This window comes from Bombina bombina, chromosome 4, assembly GCF_027579735.1.
Source record: "Bombina bombina isolate aBomBom1 chromosome 4, aBomBom1.pri, whole genome shotgun sequence".
NCBI lineage: Eukaryota > Metazoa > Chordata > Amphibia > Anura > Bombinatoridae > Bombina > Bombina bombina.
In genome coordinates this window covers 249,829,250-249,842,021 of record NC_069502.1, presented here as the reverse complement: position 1 = coordinate 249,842,021, position 12,772 = coordinate 249,829,250, and the positions used below count along the sequence as shown (strand labels likewise).

The following is a 12,772-nucleotide window of genomic DNA, read 5'->3' as shown; positions in this document are numbered from 1 at the left end:
TACATTATCTCTTCCGCGATAGGCTGGGTGTGGAGGGTGTAGTAGTATTGTAGCCAATCAGAGGTATGTGAGTTCCATGACGTGTATACACACGCTTGTCTTGTAAGGTATTTTGTAAACAGAGCAGCCTACTTATATCGAGTTTCATCAAAGATATCGTTTGTATCTTAACTGCTGTAATCAGAATTGGCCTTATTAAATAAACGTTATCTTAGGATCGAAAAGTCAGTTTTTGTAATCATTTGTATGTTACGATACACATATAAGTAATCACTTGTTATATATCTACGTACAGTTATAAAAGGATCTCAGATCTGATTTATCTTGTAATCGCTTAAATATATAAGTCATATTCTTCAGACATTCGTTTTTATAGACACACTATGTAGTTTACAAAGAATTGAGGTCAGAGAATATCTTAGATCCCTGTGTTATATGTTAACTCTAGACATGTTAGGTTTGCAATCGTGTACCAGTGATATAGAAGCGAAAGGCACGCTCCTATACTATGATGTTTTAATTCTTCCATATTCTACAATGCATTAACATTGCGGTTTTCTTGATGATGGAAATGACTCCTCTAGTCGATTATCAAAGTTTGTTTTCTCATTTAAAAAGGGGGGGGGTAAAATGTGATCCTTAATTAAAGCAGTATCAGTATATGCTAAGTTCACAAATGGGATGTATGGATATAACTTGTGTACGGTATGGTCCCATGTTAAACCAAAACATTTATTATATATGGTATGACAAAAATATACATGTAAGGCACACCTATATGGGGTATTATTTCTATAATCAATGATTCCCTACAGATTGCAATAAGGTGTATGTATGGAAAAACAAAAATTTGGGTAGTTTATTCAATGTCAGATATATATAACCGTGGCAAAATCCATATCAGTAGGGAAATCTATTTTGATCACGTTATAATTTATAATTGTGTATATGATGATATGATATATATAAAGAAATTAATCTCCTTACATCTATCGACCTTATCTAATATTCATGTTAACATATAACGAATTTGATCTCTAAAGCTACAAATTATGGACTATTTGGGTATGCTAGAACTAACCTCATTAAGTACTGCTAAGGACATATTACAAATAAACAATAACAGAACATAAATAACAAGAAATGATAACATCAAAAATTAATAGTATTCAAGATATCTATAGGAGTTGGTGACTCACACTTTGATCGTCATATCATCATGTACACGATTATAAATTATAACGTGATCAAAATAGATTTCCCTACTGATATGGATTTTGCCATGGTTATATATCGAATAAACTACCCAAATTTTTGTTTTTCCATACATACACCTTATTGCAATCTGTAGGGAATCATTGATTATAGAAATAATACCCCATATAGGTGTGCCTTACATGTATATTTTTGTCCTACCATATATAATAAATGTTTTGGTTTAACATGGGACCATACCGTACACAAGTTATATCCATACATCCCATTTGTGAACTTAGCATATACTTATACTGCTTTAATTAAGGATCACATTTTACCCCCCTCCGCCTTTTTAAATGAGAAAACAAACTTTGATAATCGACTAGAGGAGTAATTTCCCTCATCAAGAAAACCGCAATGTTAATACATTGTAGAATATGGAAGAATTAAAACATCATAGTATAGGAGCGTGCCTTTCGCTTCTATATCACTGGTACACGATTGCAAACCTAACATGTCTAGAGTTAACATATAACACAGGGATCTAAGATATTCTCTGACCACAATTCTTTGTAAACTACATAGTGTGTCTATAAAAAGTTATAAGTATCTAAAACGAATGTCTGAAGAATATGACTTATATATTTAAGCGATTACAAGATAAATCAGATCTGAGATCCTTTTATAACTGTACGTAGATATATAACAAGTGATGAATTATATGTGTATCGTAACATACAAATGATTACAAAAACTGACTTTTCGATCCTAAGATAATATTTATTTAATAAGGCCAATTCTGATTACAGCAGTTAAGATACAAACGATATCTTTGATGAAACTCGATATAAGTAGGCTGCTCTGTTTACAAAATACCTTACAAGACAAGCATGTGTTTACACGTCATGGAACTCACATACCTCTGATTGGCTACAATACTACACACCCTCCACACCCAGCCTATCACGGAAGAGATAATGCGATTGGCTGAGAGATTATGAAGTGATCTGATTGGCTGTGTGGCCTTTTTAAGGAAGCCCGGGTGAAGTTGCGTGTTGCCTTTGACAAAGCAGATGCGAAACGCGCGTCAGGCGTTCGCACTGCTTCTCCTCCTGGTATTTTGTTTAAAATTATAGACACTTGTTGAATTCCTACGGCTAACTGTTTATATAATTAATTTAAATATGTGGGGTTATCACTAGCGTAGCTGATAATCAATAGGATATATTTAATTGTGAAAGCTAGCTAATTCCCCTTTAGGGGTAATTGTATAGAATACTTTAAATACTTGGACTTTAATTACGTTAGCCGTTGGTGGTGACTCTGTGGAATATATCAGTGTACCTAGACACAAGCATATTTAAACTGTTGCTGCCAAGCGCAGCCAGATATAGAACTATCTCAGTGTACAGATCAAAGCTAATATAGAGGGGATTATCCTCATATACCTACTCCTTACTTATTTAAGTGGTATCACGGTACCTATTTGTACACTGTGGAATAGCCTTACAAAAATTATTGTTACACAGTTTTAATGCCTTTGGAGTACCTTACACATTATATAGTGTTTGAATAGGTGATCAGTGTATTTCCCTAATATACTACTCTCTGGGGTGAGAAACTTTCTCTATCACCTCCACACTGATAAATAACGATATTGGGAATTTGCTCACCTTAAAAATCCATTTGTATTGAGCTTTTTTACTGATATATATAAACAGTATTTCCCACACAGATACTTTAAGTGCTCAACTCTAAATTGCTAGGCATTTGTTGCCACTGTTGGAGGATTAGCAGTGTTTAATTTTTTGTTTTCCTTTCTGTGCTTTTAAATCACTAACAAACATACTACACGAAAACATGTTTTTAATGGTGGCATGGTCCACAAATTTTTTTTTTACAATTTAATTACTAATAAAAGTTATATTTTATAAACTTATGGTTGAATATCCGATATATATACCGCACTTTACCATTTACCTTCCCTGGTAATATAACCTATAAGTGTGCCAACATAATGCCTGCTTTCCCTCTTACTAAAATATAAACTGCACATATATACCTCCTGTCAGCTAGTTCCCAGTAGTGAATTGCTGCTCCTTCTATAAAGGATATTACAAAAATGGAGCAAAATTGATAACAAAAGTAAATTGGAAAGTTACTTAAAATTGTATCCTGTCTGAATCACGAAAGAAAAATGTTGGGTTTCATGTCCCTTTAAAATAAATGATGGGATAGTCAGACATTTAAATAAGGAGCATAATCTTATGACTACATATGAGCTATTTTCTACAGATGCAAATATATGGCACCTGTAATTAGAAAATGTGCAATTTAGCTTATATGAATTAAAGATGACGATTTCCAAAGTTCTCCACACAGTTCCCACATTAGTTTAATCACAGAAAGTTCTCTGTAGGGACATTAATAAAGATAAAGTAGGTTAAGAAAATGGTAGAAAAAGTAAGAGTTAGGTAGTTGTACATTATAGGGAAGGAGTGTGGTAGTTCTGGGTATATAGTGTTAATATAATAATATTAGGACAAGAGTACAGAAATAGAGGTTGAGGTTGGAAGGACTAGGAGTAGTATAAGGGAAAGGCTAAGGATTATGGGAGAATTAGTGACAGGAAAAGTGTACATTTTGGTAGGGCTTGAGTAATTTAATGGTGGGAATGAAGCAGGAGATTAGTTGTTGGGATGAAGTAGGAAAAGGTTTTTATTAGAATTACCATAAACTTAGGTAACATTATTTAGATGCTTGTGAAAATATCTGTGCCTGAGTTGAAATAAAATCAGAGCTATAATGCGGATGAGTTATAGGTTGATGGGGGAGAGTTGGGAATGGATGCCCATATAATGGTGCAGCTAAAAATTTAGGGCCAGATTACAAATGTTGCTTTAACAGTTATGTGCAAGCAAAAGGAGTTTATTGCGGCTGTTTGCACGCGTTGGGTTTACCGCTACTATTACAATTTGAAAGTAAACATGATCACTTGATATATATTGTACCAAAATACCATCATACAAATATATATATATATATATATATATATATATATATATATATATATATATAATATATATATATATATATATATATATATATACTGTATATATATATACATACAGTCATGGCCAAAATTATTGGCACCCCTGCATTTCTTTCAGATAATGCATCACTTCGCCCAGAAAATGGTTGCACTTACAAATGTTCAGGCATTCTCATGTTTATTTCTTTTGTTTGTATTGCTATGACACAAAAAAGTGGAGAAAAAAATGCCAAATCTGACCCATTCTGTGCAAAACTCCAAAAATGGATTGGACAAAATTATTGGCACCTTCTCAAAATGTTAAGAAATAAATGCATTCCAAGTTGGTAATGCAACTGTAATTTGTAATTAAGATTACCTGTATCAATTAACAGGTGCTGACAATACAGAAATCACACCGGCAACCAGTTAAAATGGTGAACAATGGACTCAACCTTTCTGTAGTGTGTCTCTGTGTGCCACACTGAGCATGGAGAAGAGAAAGAGCAGCAAAGAATTGTCTGAGGATTTGAGAACAAAAATTGTGGGAAAGCATGAACAATGTTAAAGTTGACAATGTCAAGGTTGCGAGTTCATCTCCAGAGATCTTAATGTTACTGTGTCCACTGTGCGCAACATTGTCAAGAAGTTTTACAGCCCATGGCACTGTAGCTAATCTTCCTGGACGTAGACGAAAGAGAAAAATAAATTAGGCCTTTAAAGAAAAGAATACAGTCCCTACAGTCAAACATGGTGGAGGTTCTTTGATGTTTTGGGGTTGCTTTGCTGCTTCAGGCACTGGATGTCTTGACTGTGTGCATGGCATTATGAAATCTGAAGACTACCAAAGAATTGTGTGGTGCAATGTAGGGTCCAGTGTCAGAAAGGTGGGTCTGACAGCAGGACAATGACCCAAAGCACACATCAAAAAGCACCCAGAAATGGTTTAAGACAAAGCGCTGGAGAGTACTGGACTGGCCGACAATGAGTCAAATTCTCAATCTCATAGAGCACCTGTGGAGAGATCTCAAAACAGCAGTTAGAAAAAGGAACCCTTCCAATCTTAGAGACCTGGAGCAGTTGGCGAAAGAAGTGGTCCAAAATTCCAGTAGAGAGGTTTAAGAAACTCATTGATGGTTACAAGAAGCAATTGATTTCAGTTATTTTTTCCAAGTGGTGTGATACCAAATATTAAATTGAGGGTGCCAATAATTTTGTCCAGTCCATTTTTTGAGTTTTGCGTGGAATGTGTCAGATTTTGCTTTTTTTCTTCACTTTTTTGTGTCTTACCAATATAAACAAAAGAAATAAACATGAGAAACAATTTTCTGGGCAAAGTGGTGCTTTATCTGACAAAATTGCAGGGGTGCCAATATTTTTGGCCATGACTGTATATATATATATATAATATATATATATATATAATATATATATATATATATATATATATACATATATATATATATATATATATATTTATATTATAGACAACTTAGAAAATGTCACATTCCAATGTACTTCACATAGCAGAATATGTTCTATTTATTCATAAATATATATATATCCAGTAAGCAGTGATAAACTATTAAACACATCACAGAACATTATAAGTGACAACTAATTAAAGCCAACTAAGAATATAAGATCACATCTAACCAATGTCCCTTTGTGTTTACAAATGATCTTGGAAGAATCTATAAAATATTATAGATATTTTATAGAAATATGTTTCTTATTTGGCTGTTTTAGTTTCAGGTTAAATTTATATCTCTTACAAAAATGTTTACCTTGATGAATTTGCTGTCCAATTGTCATTTGCCATTAACAAGTAGTATATTATTTAAAATAATATAATAAAGAATGAAAAAGATACTAATTATTAATGCTTTTTTAATTTTTCTCTGCACTTTTAACACACTTTTTTTCTTGCTCAACTAATACTTTTTAAGATGTTTTAATCATTTTTAGAAAAATAATTATCCAATCTTCATAAGTTTAATTTTCTTTTTATGCACAATTTTACAGTTATTGAGTTAATTTTTAAAATGTTTCATTGGATGCTTTTGTCATTTGATAATGTATAATAAGCAATTTCATGGTGGGAACGTAGAGTAGGTTCCACTTCCAGCTGAGATTAGATAAAATTCTGGAACAATTTGTCTTCTCAGATTATTTGTGACTGAATCTGAAAGGCTAGAGATACAGAATGGGGTAATTAGAATATAGGGACTGAGAGCACTGCAGTTACTATCTACTGATATAGAAGAGCTGACTTTTTTTCTGCTTCTTATCATAGATTTAAGAATGTTTTATAATTCATTTATTTCAATTGACAGTGGCTATGAGCTTTGTACTGGCTAATGTGACTTCTGTTTAGATAATATATAATGGCAGTTGTAACATTTATATGTATTCCCTAGAAACAAAAGGATGGGATTATTATTATTATTATTATTATTTTAATAATAATCATCATAATAATAGTAATTCATGTTTTCTAGCTATTGACATTATTTTTAAAGACCATGGGGTCAAAAAAGATAAATGACTATTAAAATGCATTAAAAGCTTAAGACACATTTTGCTGACATTTCTTGAAATATAACCAATTCTCTTCTCCCTGTGGCTCTGTATGTTAATGTCGTAGCGCTATCTGTCTGATTCTGTAGGGAGTTGTGTAAACTATAAATCATGACTCATGATTCAGTAAGTGAGAAGACCAGCAGCAAGTCTGAAGACTAGATGGATTTCCTATAATTTATCCTCTACCTAAGATAGAGATTGAATCTTGAATCACAGCCTCTCTTAATCATACATTATGCATACTTCTAGCATCTGCTTAAAGGGGTGTTGTACTATTTATTAGATTTTATGTACTGTATCTGAAACACCATTATGTTAAAATTATATTTTTGCATTAAAAATGCTTTGTGGAAGCTGCTTAAAGGGATACTAAACCCAACTTTCTAATTTCCTTTCTTTGTTCTCTTGCTATCTTTATTTAAAAAGCAGGAACTTAAAGCTTAGGAGCCAGCCTATTTAGGTTCAGCACCCTGGATAGCGCTTGCTTATTGGTGGCTACATTTAGCAAATCAATAAGCAAGCATAATACAGGTTCTCGACCAAAAATGGGCTGGCTCTTCAGCTTTATATTCCTGTTTTTTATATAAAGATAGCAAGAGAACGAAGAAAATTTGATATATGACTAAATTAGAAAGTTGCTTAAAATTGCAAGCTCTATCTGAATCATTAAAGAAAAAATTTGAGTTTAGCGTCCCTTTAAGCTCACAGTATAAAATGTTTATTTATTCCGCTCAGGAATATCAATTTAAAAAAATAAACAAAATATTTTTCAGTACTGTTCCTTTAATAGAGCAATATAAGTACCATCAAAGTAGCCTGTGTATAGAAACATTTGAGATATAAATCTGACCTTGTCCCAATTTCACTAAAACATATAAACACCCACAATCTAATTGTTTCAATTGTGCAATCTTATACTAGGGAGCAAATTCGTTAATAGTGGAAGACTGACTGTCTTTTGAGAATCTTCTTAATAGAATAAAATCGAAAATTGATTTCCCCCCTCCCCCCTGGAGAGCTCTCTAATTGCCTTCCCCTTAGAAATGTGTTCTTTATACCCAAGCACAATATACACAATTTAGTCACTTTTAATATCAATTAGACACCATGTGCTGCTGCTGCACATTTTGTCACTAATTTTATTATGCTATTATGCTTAGATCATTTATTTTCTTGCCCTCCCCCTGGAAAAATGTCTGTGGACATCTATAAACTGAATAATTTTTTAATGTATAAAGAAATAACTAATGATGTTAAAGCCATTTTAGGAAGTACAGGCATGAGAAAAAAAATTTCAAAAGTGTATATAATAAATAATTCAGTAATCTAGCATTAATATCAATGATGATAACTACTATTGTGTTTTAATGAAATAAAAGCACATAGGGGCGAAACTACATTAAAAAAACATTGGCCTGCCACTGCCTGCACTGATATCATGTGAGTGTGACATGATGCTTCACTAGTGTCTCTGACTGAGCACAAATACTTTTGTTAAAGAGAAGGGACAAAATTAAACTTTCATAATTTCAGAGTATATAATTGTAACAAACTTTCACAAAAAAAAAATGCTCCCCCCTACATCTCAGAACTTGTCTCCAGATACTCTCCCTCCCGTCCCCTTCGATCAGCTCAGGATCTCCTCCTCTCCTCCTCTCTTGTTACTTCCTCACATTCGCGTTTACAGGACTTCTCCAGATTGGCCGCCATCTTGTGGAATTCCCTGCCTCGCTCCATAAGACTCTCCCCATAGTTTTAACAGCTTCAAGCATTCCCTAAAAACTCTACTATTCAGGGATGCATACAACCAACACTAACCTTTCCTAACGCCATTGCTTTCCCCTTGAACCCCTTAGATTGTAAGCCTATGGGCCCAGCTGTTTACAGACCGCTTCATAAGAGCCGACTACAACAGTGAAACTCTCGGCAGGGCCCTCTACCCACTTGACCCCTACAAAAGCTATCCTGTACACCGACTATGTTTACAGCACTGCGGAATCTGTTGGCGCTCTACAAATACCTGATAATAATAATAATAAAATAAAAAGTTTGCTTCTATTAGAAAATTAACCTGAAATGTAGGTTATTTCCATTAATGCATATTGAGGTAGGCTCAGGAGCATGCAAGTGCCTTAAGTACTATATACATAACATTGTTATAAACATTATACCATATAGTACTCAATGCTACCTTTCAGGTAAATTTAATAATATAAGTAAATTAGAATGTTTTGCTTTTTAAATTGAATTCCTTATCTGATTCATGAAAATTTAATTTTGACTTTGATGACTCCTTAACCAAAATAAAAAATAAATAAGTTAATGTATATTTCAAGCTGGCCAGTGGACATTAGTTTTCTTAAATCTTAAGCAATCCCAAAATAATGGCTGCAAGTTATTTCACTTCCAATTGGCATTAACCAGACATTGGAAGCAAGGAGAATATGCATTGCACATGTGTCTAACTTGAGAACTTTCTTCTCTCTTAGGGTAGAATGAGAACGTCTACTAAACATCCAGAAATATTTCGTATTATGCCACAAAAGTTGAACTTATTTTCTCAGAGTACCCCATCCAGACTTGATCTCATTGGCCAAGTAAGACGGATCTCATTTCCAGGTATGGATTTTATTATTTATATTGTAAACATATGTCAAAAACAAGCTGTTTGCAGATTATTCATACTTTGTTAGCAATAAGTAGTTTGAAAATAATTAGTTTAACCCCTTAATGACCACAACACTTTTCCATTTTCTGTCCGTTTGGGACCAGGGCTATTTTTACATTTTCGCATTGTTTGTGTTTAGCTGTAATTTTTCTCTTATTTACTGTACACACACATATTATATACTGTTTTTCTCACCATTAAATGGACTCTATACAGACACCATTATTTTCATCATATCTTATAATTTACTATAAAAAAATTATAAAATATGAGGAAAAAATGAAAAAAACACACTTTTTCTAACTTTGACCCCCAAAATCTGTTACACATCTACAACCACCAAAAAACACCCATGCTAAATAGTTTCTAAATTTTGTCCTGAGTTTAGAAATACCCAATAGTTTACATGTTCTTTGATTTTTTTTGCAAGTTATAGGGCCATAAATACAAGTAGCACTTTGCTATTTCCAAACCACTTTTTTTTTTTCAAAATTAGCGCTAGTTACATTGGGACACTGATATCTTTCAGGAATCCCTGAATATCCCTTGACATGTATATATTTTTTTAGAAGACATCCCAAAGTATTGATCTAGGCCCATTTTGGTATATTTCATGCCACCATTTCACCACCAAATGTGATCAAATACAAAAAATGATTCACTTTTTCACAAATTTTTTCACAAATTTTTGGTTTCTCACTGAAATTATTTACAAACAGCTTGTGCAATTATGGCATAAATGGTTTTAAATTCTTCTCTGGGATCCCCTTTGTTCAGAAATAGCAGATATATATTGCTTTTTGGTAATTAGAAGGCCGCTAAATGCCACTGCGCACTACACGTGTATTATGCCCAGCAGTGAAGGGGTTAATTAGGGAGCATGTAGGGAGCTTTTTGGGGTCATTTTAGCTTTAGTGTAGTGTAGTGTAGTAAACAACCCAAAGTATTGATCTAGGCCCATTTTGGTATATTTCATGCCACCATTTCCCCGCCAAATGCGATCAAATAAAAAAAAAGTTACATTTTTCATTTTAATTAGATAATTAGATTTAGCTACACTGTACAATATAACACTGAAAAAAATTAACAAATTAAATTATACATATCTTTCAACTGCAGTAAATGAAAAAAATCCCATTTAGAAATATTTATTTTCTTGGGATTTTGCAGTTGATATATTTAAGTAATTACTTTTGAAATTGAATCAAGCAGCTTGCAAGTTGCACTTTGATTATGTGTTACACATTGTAGCTATTTCTATTAAATGTAAATTCAATATGTTGCAATTGTTGTATAAGTGTGTCATGTAAATTGCTATGGTCTATTGTTTAGCTGAGTTCAGAGCTTAGGGCTAATAAGTCAATTAATATTCTAGCTAAACTGGACAGCAATGAAACAGTTAAATATAAACATGGAACCCTAGCGAATCAAATGTTTTTACTCCTCTTAAATAGCCCATTAGTGAGAGGGTGGTCAGGAAGCTATGAGTACGGCGGTTCAGCCGAAACGCGTAAGCTTTGGACACTAAGGGCATGTTTTTGTGTCTGTATATGTACCGCTTTTAAAGAATTAATAAAGTAAAGGAAGTTTTAACTGCAGCTCCTAGACTTTGTCTTTTTTCAATACTTTGGGTTGTCTACTAAAAAAAATATATACATATGAAGGGTTATTCAGGGATTCCTGACAGATATCAGTGTTCCAATGTAACTAGCGCTAATTTTGAAAACAAAAATGGTTTGGAAATAGTAAAGTGCTACTTGTATTTATTGCCCTATAACTTGCAAAAAAAGCAAAGAACATGTAAACATTGGATATTTCTAAACTCAGGACAAAATTTAGAAACTATTTAGCATGGTTGTTGTTTGGTGGTTGTAGATGTGTAACAAATTTTGGGGTTCAAAGTTAGAAAAAAAATTTTTTTCAATTTTTTCATTATTATTTATAAATGTTTTATAGTAAATTATAAGATATGATGAAAATAATGGTATCTTTAGAAAGTCCATTTAATGGCGAGAAAAAACGGTATATAATGTGTGTGGGTACAGTAAATGAGAAAGAGGAAAATTACAGCTAAACACAAACACTGCAGAAATGTAAAAATAGCCCTGGTCCTTAAGAGTAAGAAATTGAAAAATGGCCTTGTCCTTAAGGGGTTAATAATATTTGCTATTACATAACAATAAGTCTGTGCAATTTGGGTCCAGTTATATATCAATTGCTTTTTCACTTGAAAATTCCTAACCCGATAGGACATACAGTATAGTTTTTATTTGCTGTTATTAATGTTATACACCAGCAAATTTAACCAAAAACATTTCAGTTTGTAATTTTTCTTTCTTGTTTAATAACAAATATGGATATTTTTCATAAGGAACAAGCGATTTATAAAGCAATGCTGACAATATAAATAACTTTATTGATATATATATATATATTTATATATATATATACACATATATATCTATATCTACATATATATATATATATATATATATATATACATACACATACAGTATATATCTATATCTACATATATATATATATATAATATATATATATATATATATATATATACATATATAATATATATATATACACATATATACATATATGTATATAAATATAATATATATACACATATATACTGTATATATATATATATATATATATATATATATATATATATATATATATATATAATATATATATATATTCATATATATATATATACACCTTGAAATGAATGTGTAAAGCTGGAGGAGGTGTTGTTCCTGCTGCCAATTTTATAATTTCAAGTCAAAAGGGGGTCTGCTTATACAATTTTGTTTCTTCAGTGGTTCGCTAATTTTGCTCAAAATGGTGACAGAAATGCAAATTAATTAGTACTGGGTCGATGGACCTAGCTATCCTCTTCCACTCAAAGCAGTGCACATGAGTAAATCTTTCACAAAATGGCCTTTTTCTCGTTGGTTTCTAGAACTGGAACACCTCATAACGGTCCTAAATCATTAACTATATATAAGGTTTAAAGTAAACTGCACATAGTTTTGAAATCACTTCAAATAATGGCTCATATTTCCCATCTTATTTTTAATAACAGTAAATGTTTTAAGAATTTAGTTTATTCCCATCATATAGTGCAGAATACAATATTTAGTATGACAAAATAGGATATAATTAATGCACTACACTTGTTAAAAGTTCAGACAATTATAAAAAAGGGAAACGCTTGCAGATTCAGAAGTGTGATAGCAGCACGTTGTTTAGTTATTGAATGTATCTCAGCAACACTT

The 12,772-nt window shown here is 32.2% G+C and overlaps 1 protein-coding gene across 2 annotated transcripts in view; it reads left to right on the top strand.

Moving 5' to 3' along the window:
* ARHGEF4 (Rho guanine nucleotide exchange factor 4) overlaps window positions 1-12,772 on the top strand; it is a 231,385-nt gene that overhangs the window by 30,858 nt on the left and 187,755 nt on the right. For both annotated transcript variants that reach the window (XM_053709873.1, XM_053709872.1), the window contains one exon: window positions 9,301-9,430. In XM_053709873.1, coding sequence (XP_053565848.1) covers window positions 9,301-9,430 — 130 coding nt within the window. The remainder of the gene's footprint in view (window positions 1-9,300; window positions 9,431-12,772) is intronic.